Source organism: Lucilia sericata, unplaced genomic scaffold (genome assembly GCF_015586225.1).
Source record: "Lucilia sericata isolate MDLA Ls3-8-SP2 unplaced genomic scaffold, ASM1558622v1 Contig000076F_arrow, whole genome shotgun sequence".
NCBI lineage: Eukaryota > Metazoa > Arthropoda > Insecta > Diptera > Calliphoridae > Lucilia > Lucilia sericata.
This window is the reverse complement of record NW_023994109.1, coordinates 740,807-762,019: the sequence shown is the minus strand read 5'-3', so window position 1 is coordinate 762,019 and position 21,213 is coordinate 740,807. Positions and strand designations below refer to the sequence as shown.

General features: G+C 32.7%; 2 protein-coding genes across 3 annotated transcripts; one reads left to right on the top strand and one right to left on the bottom strand.

The window, feature by feature from the left end:
• Positions 1–3,119: 3,119 nt before the first annotated feature.
• LOC119616491 lies at positions 3,120–5,117 on the bottom strand. The gene is made up of 4 exons (XM_037972850.1): positions 4,996–5,117; positions 4,789–4,931; positions 4,502–4,725; positions 3,120–3,251 (listed from the first exon to the last, which is right to left on the bottom strand). The coding sequence occupies exons 1-4, from the start codon at positions 5,058–5,060 to the stop codon at positions 3,120–3,122; spliced, it is 564 nt and encodes a 187-aa protein (XP_037828778.1). The 5' UTR covers positions 5,061–5,117.
• A 7,441-nt stretch (positions 5,118–12,558) lies between these two features.
• LOC119616502 (xaa-Pro aminopeptidase 3) lies at positions 12,559–16,503 on the top strand. Of its 2 annotated transcripts, none has more exons than XM_037972873.1 (5): positions 12,559–12,693; positions 12,753–13,059; positions 13,122–13,938; positions 15,959–16,089; positions 16,168–16,503. In XM_037972873.1, the coding sequence occupies exons 2-5, from the start codon at positions 12,991–12,993 to the stop codon at positions 16,456–16,458; spliced, it is 1,308 nt and encodes a 435-aa protein (XP_037828801.1). In that variant the 5' UTR covers positions 12,559–12,693; positions 12,753–12,990; the 3' UTR covers positions 16,459–16,503. The 2 variants fall into 2 exon arrangements, with proteins under 2 accessions (XP_037828801.1, XP_037828800.1); XM_037972872.1 differs by having other exon boundaries at positions 12,571–12,726; positions 12,797–13,059.
• Positions 16,504–21,213: the final 4,710 nt, after the last annotated feature.

The following is a 21,213-nucleotide window of genomic DNA, read 5'->3' as shown; positions in this document are numbered from 1 at the left end:
CTAGAATGTTATTGGATGGTGACTTTTCTGTAGTTTATGTTAAATGGATTCATGATTTTTTGGCAGATTATTCTTAAACTGGGGGTTGACCAAGTTGTCGTTTCTGATGGTCTACCACAGGGCAGTTGCCTGTCTCCTTTTTTGTTCAACCTGTACGGCTTCTTTGCACAATGCTGAAGATGAATCGACCAAGATTTTTCAATTTGCTGATTACTTTTTCATACTTACTTTTGATAAGGACTTTGATGTCGCTGTTAACAAGATGAACTCCAAGATTCGTGAATTTTCTCAGAGATGTCTTAATTTGAATCTCTCTTTTAATCTTGATAAGACAAAGACAATATACATTGCCAAAGGCTGTCGTAAAGATGTAGTTATATATTTGGATAACACTCGTATGGAGCAAGTTAAAAAACTAAAATTTCTTGGGCGTACAATTAATATGTCGTCGACAGTTGGTGATCATTATCAAAGAGTTCTATCTGAGGCAAGGAATAGTACTAATTTTATTAAATCGTTAACAACAGAAAAAGGCGGTTTACAACCTAAAGTCTCTATAAATTTCTTCAAGAGTTTTGTCAGATCCAAAATTTAGTATTCGAGGACTACAACTGCTCATTCGCCTACTTCGATAAATCGAAAGAAACCTTTCAAAATTCCACTTCACGTAGATGTTTGGGGCTGACAAGATCCACTCCAGTTTATACAATATATGCTTTATCCGGTGACCTTCTGTAAAATTTGGAGCGAAACTTCTCACTGCGAAAGAAATCATTAATCAGAATTTTTTTAGTTATTCCACATATCGTAATTTAAACAACGATGTTTCGGTGAAGTCAAGCTATGGTTATATTTTAAATCAATATGCTCACATTTTTGGTCGTATTAACGTTAACTGTTCGTTTGTTAAAAGTGGTCAACTGCGAATTCCGACAGGAAATTCAACCTTTCGAGGGAACAAATAATGTCGACTTATATGGAGAAGATATATAATTATAGGCTAAATGAATTCAATATATATGGTACTGATGCCTCTCTGGCTGAAAATGCTGCTGGCTGTGCTATTATTGATATCTCCAATGATAAATATTTGTTTAGAATTGCTCATAAAACTTCTAGTATGTTTGCGGAACTGTGTGCTATTAGTAAGGCTATCGATTCTGCTATCTCTGCTGGTGTTGAAAAGTTGGTAATTTTCACTTATGGTCTTTTATCATGTCAAGTCTTGAATTCATAACAAAATAGGAAACTTCTTTTCTAATCGTCAACATAAGCACTACGTGCTCTTGGCGTTATTACTTCAACGACGTAAAATATAAATACGTAAATATCCAGTAAACAATTTTTTCAGACATGTCTGATGTCAGAAATTTTCTGAAATAATTCTTATACTTTATCAGAATTTTTAACAAATTTCTAAATTTCCTTTAGACATTTTATAGAATAATCGGCAAACTGTTTGTTATACTTTTCTGCACATCTTCTGAAGTATTAAACGATTAACATCAGACTTGTCTGCACATTGTCGAAAGGGAATTTCAGTGTTACGACAATTATGAGACTAATCTGCACATTGGCGGAGGACAATTTGTTTTTTATACCTATACTAGCTTACCCAGTGTGCTTTGCTAGACTAAAAACCATACTCCCATATACATTTTTTTAGTTGTTATATGTATATTCCCAGATATACGACTTTGAGTATTTAATTTATATGAAAGGAGCCACGCCCAGTATTTCTAGTCGGCTTATTCTTAAACCAAATGTTCATATTGATGCTAAAGCTACTTGTACAACAGTTCAGGTCTCCTACCTGTTGTAGTTTCCATAGGTGTCAAGTTGTTCTTGCAAAATTTGCTGATTCTATCTCTAATAGTTTCCCAGATATACGAAATTTTGTATTTTATTCTTATGGGGGTGGCACGCCACCTAATGCTCATCCGACAATTTATTACACTAATGTTCACATGGATGTCCAAGTTGTTCTTGCAAAATTTGAGGATTCTATCTCTAATAGATTCTCAAATATACGATTTTTGTACTTAATTCATATGGGGGGACAACTCTGCACATTATCTGTAGGACATTTTATCAGACATTCATCCGACATCTATCAGACTTTCTTATACTTGATCAGACTTTTGAACGAACTGTCGGACATTTTATCAGACATTTATCCGATATCTATCAGACTTTCTTATATTTGATCAGACATTCGTACGAAATGTCGAATTCCGAAACCGGCAAAAAATGTTTAGTGGGTACAGAGAGATCTACGTCTCATTAAAATTGCAAATATTTTGTTTTATTATCATACAATTTTGGGAAATTGTGGTAGAGCAGAACAGTAAGTATATATTTAATTCAAAATGTTATTGTTATAAAACAAAAATTTATTTATTGTATGGGCACACTACAAACAACACATTAATGCTATGTTTCCACTGAGGCGTTTTGAGCAAATCTAGTGGATTTGGGCAAAACTAGTTGAAATCGTGTAGATTTGCCATACAGTTCTGACAAATCCAAATCTACTTAATCTATTAGATTTGATTTAAAACATGTCGAAAATGTATTTTTTCGAATAAGTTATGCTTCTGCAACACTGCGTTGTGTCTAGGATAAGCAAATAAAACTATAGGCTATCCATTCAAGTTGAATGTTTTTCATAGAAAAAATTACTTTTCATTTCGAAATAAAAACAAAACAAATTATAATTTTAAAATTAGTGGTATTTAATAAACAAATTTATACTTTTACAACTGTAATTTTGTATTTTTAATGTATAAATTTGAAGGAAATTAACATTACTGTTGTTATATCAAAATAAATGACAGGATTTGTTCGAAAATTCGAATATCAAAAACTATTAAGCTCAGTGGAAACACCTGAAGAGGTTTACGCAAATCTAGTAGATTTCAAGCCAGTGGAAACATAGTATAAGATGAAGTCCCGCAGAAACAAAAGTAGCCTTTCTGGAACAGGTGGAGGGCCAAGTAATTTCTGCTCCCTAACACAATTAGAGCTATTAACGAAAGTGTCGATGGTATGAGTGGAACTTATCGATATGGAGCTAAGAGAAATAGGACATCAAGTGCATGTGCTACTGAAGCTCCTACTCAAGTAGATGATATTGATATGGATACCACAGCAAATGACCCAGCTGAAAATTTAGCTGACATTTCAAACGCCCAGAATACAGTCACTCCACGTTCTCGGCGTAATATAAATTTTTCCAACAAGGACAATCTCTTAAAACAAGTGGAAATACAAATAAAATATCAAGAAAATTCATTGGTTCTATTAACAAAAATTGACGAAAACCAAAAATGTTCCAACAATTAATTAAAGGAAATAAATAAAAATCTTTTAACTTTAAATAAATATTTAAAATGTAGCTATGAGTACAAGATACAAGAAAGAAAAATTAGAATTTATGAAGAAAAATGAAATAGAAAAATCAAAAAGGAAAATTGCACAACTTGAACTTAAACAAAAAATATTCGAACTGGAAGCAAAAAAAAAAAAAAAACACTGTGAAAAATTTTATCTTAAGACCTTATTAGTAATCGTTATCAATTTTAAAACTTTCAAAACAACTGAAGTATTATAAACCTTTTTGAAATTTAATATAAATTTAGTAACTGAATTGTTTTATGTTTTTAATAAATATATTATTGAAATTTAGTATAAACGTTTTATTAACTTCTTGTCATATTATTTTTAATTTCTAATTTTTTTTGCAATATTAGAAAAATTACTTTCTATATTACTTTCGATATTGTTAATGTTTAAAGTTATACTGCTTATATACACGAGTCTTACACCCAATTTACATGATGATTTTTTTTCATGTTTGCCCAGACGTCTGTTTTCATGTTTGTCGATGATTGGAGGTGAGCGGGGTAGAGAAGAATGGGGGGTAAGAAAACAAACATGATTTGGGATTTTCATGATTGTTTTTGACATTCCTCTTTAAACTCATTCGTACTGTTGATATTATGCTCATGTAAAAAAATAATTATGTCTTTTTTTTACATGAAAACATTAAAATTTGCATTAAAAAAATACTATAGCGTGTTATTCAATTTTTTTAAATCAAATTAAATGGTTTTTATGTTAAAAATTTAATTTTGTTTTTATTACGAATAAGTAATTAAAAAGGATTATACAATTAAACATCAAAAAAAGACATGCATAGTTGCATGTAAAAAATCACCGTATAAATGTTCATGATTTTTTGGAAGATTCTCAAAAGAGAATTGGAAAAAACAGACGTCTGAAAAGTCTTCACGTAAATTGCGCCTTACTTAATATTCTTGTTCCATTATCACCAGTTTGGAACTTTTCTTTTAAATATTCTCTCTCCTTTGATAAATTCCAACGCCCATTCCATAACTCCCATTAATAGCCCTAATGTACATTTCATGATCACATATCTTTAAATTAGTAGCATTGAATTATTATTATTATTTGTATATATATGTATGTCCACACTTACGGCCATAGCATTAATACTATGTTTCTGTTTCCTGTTGAAATACAAATGTTCATTATTATTTGGCCTTATAATTTGAATATGAGTTCCATCAACAGTTCCAATTACACCTGGTATGGAACATTTAGTATTAAGAAATCTTTTGGCTTCCATCTTTTTCTCTTCACACATTTCGAAAACAATATGCTTGGTACAAAGATTTGTTTGGATAGCTTCGCAAACTTCACCTGAAATGGATGATTGCGAAATACTTAAGAAACGATCTTGGCCTATTTGGTGTTAATATCCACCTTGTGGCAAAAACTTTAATGCGGCTGCCAATTTTAACATTGAAGGAATAAATGTAGATCTTTGTGCAGCCTTTAAATCATCTTTAATCGAATTGAAAACGTACATAAATGACACTTTATTAAGTCGGAATTTTTTCACGAATCTGAAAGCAATAATAATACATTTAATTAAATTTTAATATTTACAATTCTCAAATAAATACTTACGCATTTTCATTAATATCCATAATATTTGAATTATCATCGCTTTCCCACAATAACGCACGATCCATTTTTTATATAAATTAAAATTTCTTTAACGTTCTTTATTTTTCAAAAATATTTTAACATGTGCAAGAAAATGGACGAATTTTCAAAGTGCTGTAATTTTTTTACATATCTAAACTTGGCAGCACCTGCAATTTCCCTTGAAAATGTAAATACAACTCTGTATATCTTCCGAACGTATTAGACCACTTTTAGCTGAGGGGACACCAACGTGCGACACGAGCCATGCGACACGAGTTTGTAGGCAAAGGGGATAAAGACGAAAGGGAAGTAGCAAAATTCGCACGCCTTTTGAGTCTCCATCTAAACGTTAATTATTTTATGAAGGGCATTTGAAAAAGAATGGAGAAAAAAACCTGCAGCATGACCCCTCAACTAAAAGTGTTCTTACACAATACGAAAGTATTTTCGTTTCGAATCGAAATATACAATAACCCTCCAGATCACCAAACATTGGCCTAAGGAGAAAAATGTTGGGAAACGGTATCTTTTAATGAACCAAACTTTAATTTTCGGTGGGAACTTCAGTACCTTATAACGAGATGTCAAAAGTTAATTTATTTTTAATAGCAGTCGGCGGTAACATGGCAGCCAGCATATCCATTAGCATTATTTTGCACTGCAAAATTTGTAGACACAAGCACACCCCGCTGCATTGTAAAATAATATCAATTGTGTGTCATTGCCAGTCAAGTGCTTGCCTTCTCGCTTCTGTTAAAGAAAATTTTTCATATATACTAAAATATACAATTTTTGTTCAATAATCCCAGATTTTTTGGTGACTTTTTGAATTTCACTTTTTTCAGTTGTTTATCAGGGGGAAGCTATAAAGTATTTAAGTATTACGAAATTTGCAATTTTTATTTCCTGTATATGTACTAAAATATAAACCTACATATAATACTATGCCTTACAATTAAATAAGATTTAAGTTTGTCAAATTGTAAGCAAAAGTGTTCTCGTTTGAAAGAACTAAAATAATGTATTTCCGAAACCCTTTATTCGTCTTACTTCCCTTGTTGTGAATTTTTATAGAATTTTCTGATCAATAAAAAGCTGTTACGATCAAAATCAACTGTTGTGGAATTTCACGAAATCAATTTTCCCTTCGAAGGGAATGAAAATTTAAGAAGAAACAAATTTCAATTCTTTTGGCGAAAAAGGTGAATATTTTTTATTTTAGTTTTAAAGTTTTAAAATAACTCATCACACTAAAAGATCTTTGAATTACTCATAATATGGAAAGTTTAGAAAAAGGAACTTTAATAAATTTGTACGGCAGAGTAATGTCTAAAATTATTCCGTTTTATCTTTATTGTTAAACTAGAATAATTTTATGTTATTAAAAAGATTTTTCATTTCTTGAAAAAAGCGCTAACTTTTTCCAAAAAAGCGCTAAGAAGAAAAAATTTCAATTTTCAGTTTACCTTTCCAGCTAACGTTTCTTTATATATTTAAATATTCGTTTAAAAAATAAATTTTCAAATTAAAATTTCTAACATTTGTGTGCACTGAATACCAAGAAATAAAACTGTGACTTTTTTACAACAATAACGTTACGTTCTTCTCACAGACGAGTTCTGTGTAACTCCAACACACATGTAAGAATGTCACTCTCTCTCAAAACTTTGTCGCGAAAATTCGTGGCTTATAGCACATTAAAGTATTTTTTATCACTTAACGTTATATTTTATTATTTTTTTTGCACAATTTAAATACCCGAAAAGAATCTATTTTTTACAAACGAAAAAATTATTTTTTATTTTTTTTGTTGAAATTAACACTGAAAAAGACAATGTTGTAAATTTTCGTATGGTACAAGAAAAAAATATTTCAAATAAATTATTTATTTTTTCAATATTGCAGATTAAAAAGCCAACATACATTCTTCTAAAATGTTTATAGATAAATTATGTTGCAAAATATATAAAGAAATTTTTTAAAATAAAAGTTTAAATGTGATAATTTTTTTCAATGTTTTTAAATCTGTGTATTAGAATTCTACTAATACATTCATAGAAATAGGTACCGACTGACAGACATAGGTACTTTTTGACAGCGTTTCACTTCTTGATGTTCAGTTTTTGTATGCCTTAGTTTTCATAGAACAAATTTTATTTGAGTATTTTCGAAATGGTAGGTATTAAATACACTCAAAAAAAATAATATGTACTAGCCTCACAATTCTCTGCTGGCGTCTTAAATGGTTTTTGGAGTCCAATAATTCTTTAAGCCCTTTCCAGTCGGCATTCCGACGTTCAGAATCTACAACTGATAATGTAATTTCCCTCTGGTCCGCAGTGAATCTGACATTTCTTCGACAATGTGAACATTGACATTTCTTCGACAATGTGAACATTGACCTCCTTTGCCTGCAGCTTCAGGAGATGAATGTCTCCAATGGATTTTGTAATATAATTGTCTATTTCGACAGAAGATTTTGGAGGTTATGAATGACCTTACTGTAACAGAACGCAGATATTTTACTGGCGTCCCACAGGGATGCGTTTTGAGCCCCATATGCTTTAATGTTTATATTATCAAGGTTTTTTCTGATTTACCTAACGAAGTCCAAGTACTTGGATATCGGTCTTGGGGATCGCATCCCACATGCCTCATACAACTATATATTGGGCTCACTAGAAAAATTTTTGAATACATGTCACCTATTTTGCTTGTTTGTACTGATGCTGATCTCCTTAAGATACAAAGAATCCATTGGAAATATCACCTTGGGTGCTATGACGTCTACACATACTCTTTGCCTGAAACAGCTGGCGTATTGCCTATTCCTGAACGTCTTGAATATCTGACGAATAAAAAAATGGGAAAAGTGGTCTCGAACGAGAGTCATCCTGCCGTAAGTTTATTCTCCTCGCTTTTTGGATTAGACTCCTCAAAATTACCAGTACTTGCTAATGATGCTTTGGGTACCGTCTTAGGTGTTTTAGTGTCCTTATCAGGGCCGGTTTTGACATCCCTTTCAATCGGCGCCTCCCCAATTTTGGAAAGGGAAGCTGCAACTTCTTTTGGCGAGTTAGTGGTTCTTCCTCGCTTCTAGGATTTGACTCCTTAACGTTATCAGTAATTGCTACTGATGCTGTGGTCGTAGGTATTTTAGTGTCCTTATCGAGGCTTGTTGTAACAGCCCTTCCAATCGGAACCTTCCCAATTTTGAAAATTACAGCTTTAGAGGCGAAGTAAGCCCTACCTTTATTCTTGGCAAGACTAGCCATAGATTTCTGGTCGATACCTATTACAAATAAAGTTCCCTCAGGTTCTTCTTTCCTGTAAAAGACATCCCCCCCTAGGAGAAAACTAAATAAATATTATAAAAAACCAAAAATTCTCTGGAAAGGTGGCAGATTCAATTAATCTTCTAGCAGACGACGCCAGCTGGGAAGACATCAAAACTCAACTAATAAAGGATTTAGGGACAAAAACGTCTTACTCATCGGTAATTAATTATTGTAGAAGTATAAAGATAAATAATTTAAATGAATTATTTAAAGTATTTATAGAATCTAAGTATATACTTAATGACACTTATCTGTACGACGAATTAAAACCTGACTTATACTCTCCACAAAACGTTGACAGAGACTTAACGGAAATATTAATAGATAAAATAGACGGACAATTTAGATCTTGCATTATAGACGAATAACCAACACTGGACTCACTTTATAAACGATTTTCTCAATTAAAATTACTATATGATAAAAGGACTATAGATTTTAAATAAAAAAAAATAACTAATGCACAAAACAACACAAACATCCATAACAAAAAGAAAGAAACTGGTAGCAACTTTAATAACAAACAACATTTTAATAAGAAATCTTCAAATAATTTTCAAACCAACAAAGTTCAAAACAAATATGTCGGTAACCCTCAGTCTCAACAGTACAGAAATAATCCCATACCTATGGATATAGGAAATTTAGAAGACAATGCAGAAAATGAAGTAAATTTTTTTTCAAGCCCACAAAACGATTGGTAACCCTAATTGATTGCTTAATTGATACCGGCGCAGAAACTAGTATTATAAGACCAAATCTTTTCACAAATGAATTTGAAACACAACTAAATAGGCCTTTCATGTTCCGAACATTAAATGGAATCAACTCAACATTAAAAGGCATAGTAACTACAATGACTAAAGAGTTTAATATTCCTGGTACACTTTCGTGGAAAATAATTAACTTTACAGGCAGAAAAAATGATGCCATTATTGGCCATAATTATCATATAGTAGCATATAGGCGAAAGGGATTGTCAAAGACCTAAGTCCCCTGTCAAAAACCTAACTGGTGAGAATGTATTAGTAGAAGCACAAAAATAAACACAGTTGTTCAAAAGGTACTAAATAATAAATGTATTTCTGATACGTTATTTTTTTATGTTATTACTGGGATTTTATATACTAGTGAATGAAAATAATAGTTAATTAATTTTTTTCAGAAGATATTTCATCTTAAAACATATTATAAACACGTCTTTTTGTTATTTTTTTCTGCACTAATGTAAAAAGAAAAAAAGTATGTGAAATACTTTTTTCATTTTCAATACGAAAATTTACAACTTTTCTTTATTCAGTTTTAATTAAAATGAAATGTCAAAGAATAAAAAATATTTTTTTTCGTTTGTAATATATAAATTATTTTCGGGGTTTTAAATACAATAAAAGTGTCGCAAAAAATAATAAATATTAAGTTTAAGTGATAAGAAAAAGTATTAAGTGCTAATATCCTCGCAATTTCGCGAAGAAAATTTGAAGTTTTGTGAATGAGTTTAGTTCTCTCAAGTGTGTTTTATTCTCTCAGAACTCGTCTGTGTGAAGAGAATAACAAATTTTGTTTGACAACCCCTTCAGTTTCGCCTATATCCCTACAATATGATAATTATCTTATTCCATTGAAAGCCAAAATAGATTTAGAAATAAAATATATTGACATATTCGAAAAGAAAATCCTATTTGATGAGGAATCTCCATATCATATAAACAGTATCCAAACTATTAATGATGCTAAATTTCAAAATATCAACGAATTAAATTTAAGTAATTTAAACATCGAAGAATACTTAAAATAACAAATTATTACACGAATACAACAACTTATTCTACAAAGATGGCGATGTTTTAACTTGTACAGAAGAGGTACAACATGTAATCCCAACAACAACACCACTTTATTCAAAAATATATAGATACCCCCAAATTCATGAAAAGGAAATCCAAAATCAAATACAGAAGATGCTCTCTCAAAATATCATTCAGGAAAGTAGTTTACTAATCATGGATGATATAAATCATGGCATAATAAAGTAAGGTGACTGCGATAAAGCAGCTGATTATTTTTTTATTATTGTGTAAAGTATGCTTGTCAAGAGTTGTTATTATTTACATGTTAAGAATGTTATTTGTTTACATTTCTTATGCCATTTTGACATTAGTCTGATTCTAGTACAAAAACAAAATACATGTTGTTTTTGTATTGTTGTAGTGATGCAGTCACCTTTCTAAGTGTGCCCTGATATAAATATTAGTCACGATTGACTGCTCATGCTTGAGGGATATATCCATCACAGTTAACAAATAAAAAAATGATGTATTATTCGGGATCTTTTGACTAATCACACTTGATGAATATATCCGTCAAATCTAAATATATAAAAATGAATGAGTGTTTGTTTGTATGTTTCACGTTTGTAGACTACTAAACGGCTGAACCGATTTCCTTGAAATTTTCACAGCGTCTTCCTGTATGTCTGGAAGAGGTAATAGGCTATTTTTTATTTTGAAATTTCAAGTGGGCGAGGAGTCTTGGAGCCCCCATATGAATTAAACAGAAAAATTCGTATAACTGAGAAACTATAAGAGCTAGAATATTAAAATTTTACTTGAAGAACTTTGACATTCACCTGAACATTTAGAGTATAACGGGCGGACTTTCAATGGGGGACTTGACACCTCCCATATGAATTAAATTTAAAATTTTGTTTATCTGGGAAACTAATAGATTCTTCAAATATAGCAGGAATTACTTTAATATTCATCTGAACATTTTGGAGAAAAAAGGGCGGACTTTCATCTGGGGGCTTGAAACCGCCACATGAATTTATTAGAAAAATTCGTATATCTGGGAAACTATTAAAGAGCTAGAGTCGTAAAATTTTACATGTACATTCATGTGAACATTTAATCAATAATAAAAAAAATTGACGAACTTACAATAATTTGCGTGGCATCTCTCATATGTAATACATTGTAAATATAATTTGGACATGCTGAACACAAATCCGTCAAAATATTTGAAATCGGTCTAATAGTTTTTGAGATATCGCTCATTATGATCTAATTAAATCAATTTTATTGTCGTGTTTAACCATATAACTTTGATTTTGGACCAAAACATTATAATCTGTTGCTTTTTCAACAATTTGGTTTATTTTCCTCCATTAAATTGTATTAAATATAATATTTATTGATTTTAATTCAAATAAAAATTTTATATTTCCATGAAAAACTCTCTATCTGTTGGTTGAATGAATATTTTCGTAGAAAAATAAGCTCTATCTGATATAAATTTGTGAATAATTTTGCAAATAATGCAAAATTTAAAATTCTTTTTATATAAGGGTTTAGTATATGGTCGTAGAAATATATTGTAGAAGAAAAAATTTAAAAATCTTCACTAACTAGCGAAATAAACAGTTTTTTTGCTCTCCTGAAAACTTGTATTATTATATAGATAGGGACTATTGAATATAGTCCCTCGATATATATATATATATATATATATATAGAAGAAACAACTGTTTCACTTTTTGTCCCTGATCTAATGCGACATGCTTATTTTTTGAACAATTTCAAAAAATGAGGAGAATCTGCTTATTTTTTTAACAATTTCAAAAAATGAGGAGAATATCTGTCAAATTTTGCAAATTTTGCATCCGTACAATAATATAATATAATTTCACATTTCTGGGTTCAATATTATAGAAAATTCAAAAAGTACTTTTTATAGAACGAATAAGTACCAAAAAGTCCCTTTTATGGGTTCTCTCTTAATCCGGTCTTTACATACTTAATTTCATATTTCTAGGTTCAATATTATAAAAAATTCAAAATGTACCTTTTAATAAAACATTTTTTATCAATAAAAAAATAAATAATTGTTTTTTACAGCAAAAATTACATTTATAATAATGGTAAAAATTGTATGTGTAACAGTATAGACACATAACGCATAACATTTTTTCGTACATTTCTTTTATCAATATGCGGTAAAAAAATGATGTTGCCGTAGCAAAATCTAAATAAAAATGAAAATTATACTTCTTCCCAAAGTAAATTAATTTACTTTGCTTCTTCCTCAATGATTGCTGGAATAAATCACTAACACATAAACAAGTTTTGACCAAATTTTGACGTGTTGCCATCACCTTTAAATTTGCAACGCTGATGGCGCAAAATAGCGCTTTTTCTAATTTTTTTCTAAATTTCTTTCTGGATGAATTGGCAATACTGCTTTGCCAGCTGATTAAGTTATTTTTTAACATTCTTTAAAAATAATTTAATTTTATTATTGATATAAAATAGAGTTATGTGGTCTTTTCAGTCTTTAAGAAAGTGTAATTTAACAAAACTAATTCAAGTACAATTAGGTAATTATTAATATTGCTTTTCATAGGTCTTTTTGGAATTAACTGCAAACATTGCTTACAAAACGATCAGGCTTTAAAAAATTAGCATCATTTTCATCTGCCTCGAATGGTTTATCGGCATCACGTTCTCAAAATACTCCAAATGCGCTAAACCATCAAGTATTTGGACAACCTGTATCAGCGACACATCCCCATTTGATAAATGATGGCGAATTGGTAGCGGGAGTGACTCTAAAAGAATTTCAACAACGAAGAACGCGATTAATGCTTGGCATTCAAAAATATGCCAGAGATCATTTGCAGAAAAATGATTTAAACAAACGTAATCATTTGGTAAATATAAATTTGTTTCCTTATTAACTACATATTTTTAATTTAAGATCTATATTCATTAGGTAGTAATACCATCATCTACCAAAAAGTACATGAGTGATAAAATACCATATATTTTCCGACAGAATTCGGATTTTTTCTATTTAACCGGTTGCCAAGAACCTGATACAATTCTAGTTATGTCAATTGATGAAAATAGTAGAATAAATAGCTCCTTATTTATGAGAGCTAAGGATAAACATGCTGAATTGTGGGAAGGTGCACGAACTGGCGTTGATCTAGCAATTGATCTGTTTGGGGTGGATCAAGCTTTCTCGGTAGAGAACTTTGAGATCGAGTTAGGAAGAAGAATTCAGTTTGAAAAACCATTAATGTGGTTTGATTCGAAATGTTCAGATTTATCTAACGTTAATCAATCCATAATGAAAGTAATGCATAGTATAAACGACGGCAAAACATTACAATCTCCAACAACGATTATTCATGGAATGAGGTTATTTAAGTCTGTTGCTGAACAAAATTTAATGAGGCGAACATGTCAAATTGCATCAACAGCTATAAACGAGGTGATGGCAGAAAGTAAACCTGGTCATTCGGAGCATCATATTTATGCAATGACCGATTATAAATGTCGTATGCGTAATGCCAGTCATTTAGCTTACCCGCCTGTTGTAGCTAGTGGGAAAAATGCGACTGTAATACACTACATAAATAATACACAATTATGTAAAAGTGGCGATTTAGTATTGATGGATGCTGGCTGCGAATATGGAGGATATTCAAGTGATATCACGAGGACATGGCCAATAAATGGGAAATTCACAGATGCGCAGAAAACTTTATATGATGTTGTATTGCTGCTTCAAAAGGAATTAATTGGTAAAGTTAATATCAATATCAAATGTTTCGAATTAAACATTTTGGTTTTTCTTCTTAAAGCTATTAAGATTTTTTAATTTTAAATCTTATTTCATAAGAATTTTTATTAATACACACGGTTTGCTTGTTATCCAAGTATCAGTTTAAAAAATTAAAAAAACTACGTACCTTGAAAATCAGTTATATGATATAACGCTCGGTTCTGGCCGAAAAATACTAGTACAGCGATGAATTTCGACATAAGCAAGATGTATATAACCCAGAATCAGTCTACCAAATTTTATGAGAATTTGTTCATAATAGCCCATATATAAGTTTCCCTTCAGGAAAGGGTTATACTTATTTAAAATACGAGTATTCCTTACTTAAAAATACGAGAATAGCGATGAAATTCGATGTAAACAAGTTCTTTACAAAACAAAGTCTATATAAAAATTTTTGTGAATATCGGTTCATAATTGATTCTACTCTCATATAAATTACTTTTACGAATTTGACCAAATTAAAATCACGAGTACAACGATGAAATTAGAAACAAATAAGTGTTATACGAACCGAAATCTTTCAATTTTACGACAATCGGTCCATAATTGACCCTACCGCCCATAAATATATATACATATGTTCATGGTTTAAAAATTGGTAAAAAATTGAGATTTTTCGTTCATGCACAGACAGAAACAGAAACAACAAAACACATAATCATAAGGTAAATTTTGTTATTGTCCTAATTGTTTATAACAATTAAGAGTGCTACATTCGGATGTGCCGAATCTTATATACCCTTCAGCATAGTATTAAATTTATTATTTTTTTCTTTAATTTTTCCAATAAAATCGCATTTCGTTAATAAATGTTTTCCAATCTCCGTGACAAAGAAAAAAAATGTAAAACAACAAACACAAATACTAAACGTGTGCAGCGGTTTAACTAAACAAGCAGACACAATGTAGACACAAACAAGCACAATCTGAACGTTGTTGTTGTTTCAATGCGTCTGCATGAAAAAAAATAATAATTTTTGACGAAATATTGTCTAAGTTTTTTGCTCATATTTATGAAGCGGTTTTGCTGATTTCAAAAAGAAACTTCTCGAAAGCTTTTTGGTACTTTTTCGATCTACAAAATGTACTTTTTTAATTTTCTATAATATTGAAACTAGAATCATGAAATTAAGCATGTAGAGCCCGGATTAAGTGAGAACCTATAAATGGGGACTTTTTCGTTCTTCAAAAGGTACTCTTTGAATTTTCTACCATATTGAATATGAAATTAATTTAGCGAGAATATATAAAAGGGTACTGTTTCCGTCTTCATAAACATAGAAACATAAAATTAAACACTAACTGCCCGTCTACACTTTTTTCGGGAAACTTTTGATTTTGTGTGTGTGAGAAAGAAATATCAATCATCTTTCTCGCGGTACGGTGTTTCTCGCACTCGGAAACTTATTTTTTTTTTGTTATTCTTCTCATTCGTACAAAAACAAATCAATGCAGTTAATACGTAGTTTGTGAAACAAAAGTTTCTATGTGTAGACATTAAGGAAACTTGAAAAGAGAATTAAAAAAAAGTTTCGTGTGGACCAGGTCTAAGAATCCTGAATTAGTGAAAATCTGCAGGAAAAGGTTTTTGGTAATATTCCGTTCTATGACTGGTACTTTTTGGCTTTTATGCACCAGGTTGCACCCTAATTGATTGAGCATCTTTAAAATGAGGCTTTCTGGTATCTTTTCGTTTTACGACTGGTATTTTTTGTAATAAAATTCGTACTGACTGTTTTTTAACACATCATGGTAAAGGGTGTATATATAAGATTCGGCACAGCCGAATCTACAACTCTTACTTGTTTTTCTCTAATTTCTGACTTTGGAAGTTAATCACAATATCCCTCATGGGTCTCCGAGTAAAAGTATACATATTTCTATGTGATGTCCCACTTAAATAATTCCTTATTACCGAACTCTTAACGTATACATATTGTACTTAATAAATAAAAAATATTGGGTTCTACTTTTAGATACTCTATTACGAGAAGGTGGCGAAACTCTAGATCACCTTTTTGATACAATGTGTTTAAAACTTGGAAAGTACTTACAAGAGATTGGTTTGGTGCCTAATGATATAAACGACATTGTTGGTCTTACAAGGGTTAGTACAATAATAATAATATTCATTAATTTCAAAATTCAAACAATTCATTCCTTAATACATTGTTTAATATTTTAGGCTGGTTACAAATTTTGTCCACATCATGTTTCTCATTACTTAGGCATGGATGTACATGATACACCGTTAATACCGCGGTCATTACGATTGATGCCTGGAATGGTTTGTACTGTAGAGCCTGGAATCTATATTTCTCCAAACCGTGATGATGTTCCTGTAGAATTCCGTGGCATTGGAATTCGAATTGAGGACGATATATTAATAACAGATGACAACAAAGTAGAAATATTAACGTCAACATGTATTAAAGAAAGGACAGAACTGGAAAACCTACATAAATTGAAGACATAAAGTATATTCGCAAATAAAGCTGATGCTTGACATTCTAAAAACCTATTGTAGTGGATATTAATTATAATTTTATAACAGTGGCGCTCAAACACATACTACTATAGACTACCGTAGTTTTATTTGTGTTGGTAAAGCAGCAGCCCAGTAAACAATTTTTTCAGACATGTCTCATGTCAGAAATTTTCTGAAATAATTCTTATACTTTATCAGAATTTTTAAAGAATTCCAATTTTCTTTAGACATTTTACAGAATAATCGGCAAACAGTTTGTTAGACTTTTTTGCACATTTTCTGAAGTATTAAACGATTAACATCAGACTTGTCTGCACATTGTCGAAAGGGAATTTGAGTGTTACGACAATTAATCTGCACATTGGCGAAGGATTTGTTTTTTTATTTCTATATTATTTTTTAGACATGTACATTTTCTGAAGTAAAATGGCTTAAGAATTATATCCGATAAATCTGCACATAATCTGAAGAGAATTGTTTTTGTAACTTCGTCGAATAATATAGATTTCCTTTAGATATTTAACAGAATAGTCTGCATATTTTCTGATATTTTTTGCTCGGTCATTTTGTTTCCTTTTTCAGTACTTTTACAAGAAAATTTTGCGACAACTCTGCACATTATCTGAAGGATCTTTTTTTAATAAAATTTAATTTTTATTTTCTCAGTTGGTCTTTGGAAATCAAGTAAACAACATCTGCATATGTGATGATTATTGTTTAAATTTCTTTAATCTTTGTTAATACACAAAAATTAGCAAAAAATTACATAATTTTTTATACATATGAAAATTGTTTTCATCAGACGTTGATCAGAATAGTCAGGCCATTTTCTTATACTTGATCAGACTTTTGTACGAACTGTTGGATATTTTATCAAACATCTATCAGACTTCTTATACTTGATCAGACTTTTGAACGAACTGTCGGACATTTTATCAGATTTATCCGACATCTATCAGACTTTCTTATATTTGATCAGACTTTCGTACGAAATCTCGAAAGAATGTCAGACATCGTATCAGACATTTGTCCGACTTCAATCAAATTTGTCGAAAATTCCTTAAGAATTTCCCCAGGAATTTACATCAGGTTTCGTACCGAATTCTGCACGACAACTCTGCACATTTTCCGAATTTCCTCAGACAAAGAGTTCCGAATTCCAAGCAACTTTTCATACGATTTTCGTAACGAATTCTGACGGAATTCGGATATGAAATCGGCAACTTGTGCAGACTGTTGGTACGAATTCGGCAAAAATTGTTTAGTGGGAGATAAGAGAATTCAATTCAAAACAAAATTGTACTAATAAAATGATTTTACGATGGCGGTAATCCGCCAGGCAAAATTCCAATAGACCAACAGAGTAAAATAGAACCTGGTCAACAATAAGATAGTGGACCATACAATCGCTTCAAAGGGCAAACAACGAATAGAGAGCGAGAGATGCGAGTTCAGCATAGGCGTGATGTTGATGAGGTTGGCATCTCACCAATGTGTTAGCACCCTACAGAACTTGGTGGAAAGTATCCCTCCTCCCTGGGACGGCGCTAGGCTGGGACTGGCAAAGAAGAGCGAGCTTCCGGTGCTCTTAAAGTCCACTGTCTACATAAAAGGATGTGGCAGTAAACTGGCTAATGAACGTATACTGGAAATTCTTAGAGGTCAAAATGCTGAGCTGGCCGTGGAAAAATGGGATGTCTTTTACAGGAAAGAAGAATCTGAGGGAACTTTATTTGTAATAGGTATCGACCAGAAATCCATGGCTAGTCTTGCCAAGAATAAAGGTAGTGCTTACTTCGCCTCTAAAGCTGTCATATTCAAAATTGGGAAGGTGCCGATTGGAAGCGCTGTTACAACAAGCCTCGAAAAGGACACTAAAAAACCTAAGACCACAGCATCCACTACTGATAACGTTGAGGAGTCAAATCCTAAAATCGAGGAATTTACCATTAACTCGCCAGAAGAAAGGGTAGTTGCCCTTTCCAAAATTGGGAAGGCGCCGATAGAAAGTGCTCTCTAGAATTGGGAATGTGTCTATTAAAAATACTGCTATTCCTATGCCTGATAAGGACACCACAGTGCCATCAACAGTACCCACTGCATTAATAGCCACTTCAGGCTATCCGGAGGAGTCAAATCCAAAGAGCGAGGAGGTGAACACCAACTCGCTGGAAGACAGTTTAATGGATGACCATGATTGAGGTTATCCAAATAAACCTCCATCGGAGCGAGACAGCTACCAACGCTCTGATGGCTAAAATTAACACAGGTAAAATACATATAGCTTTAATCCAAGAACCTTGGACGATTCGCAACAAGGTTTCTGGATTAAATCACGTAAATTTCCAACTTTTCTACGCTGATACAGGATCTCGCCCGAGAACATGTATCTTATGTCACAAAAACTTATGTTTTCTCCTCTCAACAGGATTATCAACATCGGATGCAACGGTGCTGAAGCAAGGTCGTGGCAACATATTCCTTGCATCTATTTACCTTTCGATTCTCCGACACTACCACCAACGTCGGATCTGATGAAACTGGTTGAAGAGGCACAAAGAAAAAATAAGAAAATTGTAATAGGTTGTGATGCCAACTCGCACCATGTAGCTTGGGGTAGTACAAACACCAATCGCAGGGTACAAGCCCTCATGGATTTCCTTAATACTAAAGACTTGATAACATTGAACTTAGGTAATAAAGCTACCTTCGTCAATAGAATCAGAGAAGAAGTATTAGATATAACTATATGTTCAGAAGAGCTTATAAACGAAATTCAGGATTGGAGAGTTTCGGACGAGCACTCCTTTTCTGATCATCGGTACATAAGATTCAAAATACTAAGGCCACCACCAAAGCCGATTAAGTTTCGGAATAAGTCTAAAACTAATTGGACAATGTTCGGGACCTTACTAAAGAACCGTTTAGGTCAGGACACTTTTCAATGTCGAAATAAAGAAGATATAGAAGCCAAAGTGGAAACGTTCACAAGTGCCCTGGTTGAATCGTTCGAGGACAGCTGCCCTCTGCGAGAGCGGAGATCTGCCCAGGAAAAACCCAGGGTAACTGGGGAGATCCGGAACCTTGGGAAGACTCTGAGTATCGTAATAAACTTGGTGAATATAAGAAAATCGTTCGAAAAGCCATACGAGACTCCTGGAAACTTTTCTGTGAACAGGTAGATAGCGTAAATGACGTATCGAAGATAAAAAATTCCTATCCAAAACTCATGTCCAACCGGAATCTATGATCGATGACACGGGCAGGAGGCTTCAGGATATGGAGGAGACAATGAAACTCCTAAAGGACTCTCATTTCCCACCCGGTATATCGAATAACATAGATGAACCGTTATTGGAGGAAGGGGAGGGTAACACGGAAATAGTTATTACAACTGACATGGTTAAAGGGGCAATCAAGAGCTTTGCTCCCTATAAAGCTGCAGGGCCGGATGGAATTTTCCCGGCACTTTTGCAGATGGAGGCGGGACTGGTTTCCGTACATCTGTCACAGATATTCACTGCATGCTTAAAATTGGCATATACCCCAGTTAAATGGCAGGATGCAAGGGTAATATTTATACCCAAACCAGGGAAACCTAGCTATGCGACACCTAAGTCCTATCGACCGATAAGTCTTACGTCTTTCCTACTTAAAACCTGGGAACGGATTGTCGATAGCATGGTTAAAAGCAGCATACCATACAAAGACCTTAAATATAAGCAGCATGCTTATGTAAAGGGACGATCGGTGGAAACCGCTTTAAATGAAGTTGTCCACTACATAGGTGAATCTTTCGATAGCAAACTGTACCCTTATCTAATCCCTAGACCAGTTTTATGTTGACCGGGTGCTCCGTAACTGGATCAACTACATGCTAAGGAACAGATGGATAAGCTGCGAGATGTACGATATAACTATCAGGAAAAAGGTATTTCGCGGTATACCACAGGGTGGCATTTTGTCACCTTTACTCTGGGTTACTACGATTAATAGCCTCCTAAGGACCCTAACCGAGAAAGGACTTAGACCTGTCTGCTATGCAGACGATGTCGTAATACTTTTAAAGGGAAAGGATCCAAATTACTTGTGTAGAAGAGCTGAGGAGGCTCTGAATACGGCCTTGAGCTGGGCTCAACCGAGAGGCCTCAATGTTAACCCGGTGATAGAGTTAAATCTAAGACCTTATTGGATTGTAAGAAAGCTTTAACTGAATACTCTCCCAGAAGTAAGGTTCACATCATATGGGTACCAGGCCACTCGGGAGTAGTCGGCAACGAAAGGGCGAATGTAATAGCTTTAAAGGGAAGGGAGCTCGATGTAGTTAACCTGACAAACGCAAAACCATTCGACGCAACAAAAGCTGAATTAAAAATATGGATGAGAGAATCCCATAAGGCCTCTTGGAATAATGAAACAGTGGGTAGAACCACAAAGATTCTATGGGGTGACCCTAATGAGAGCAAGACGAGAAATCTTCTCAAAATGAGCAAGTCTGAGGTTAGTATGACGGTACGTATTCTGAGTGGACACACAGGATTACGAGCACATCTATACAAAATTGAACGTGCGGATTCAGACGAATGTAGAGCATGTGGAGAGGACAGTGAAAGTCTGGAGCACTTTCTTTGCCATTGTCAGGCATTCGTCGAAATTAGATCCAAGTATCTTGGAAGTGATGTTATTCCGGAAATAACATTCTTAACCAACACCGATTGGAAGATTCTTAGGAATTACGTCCAG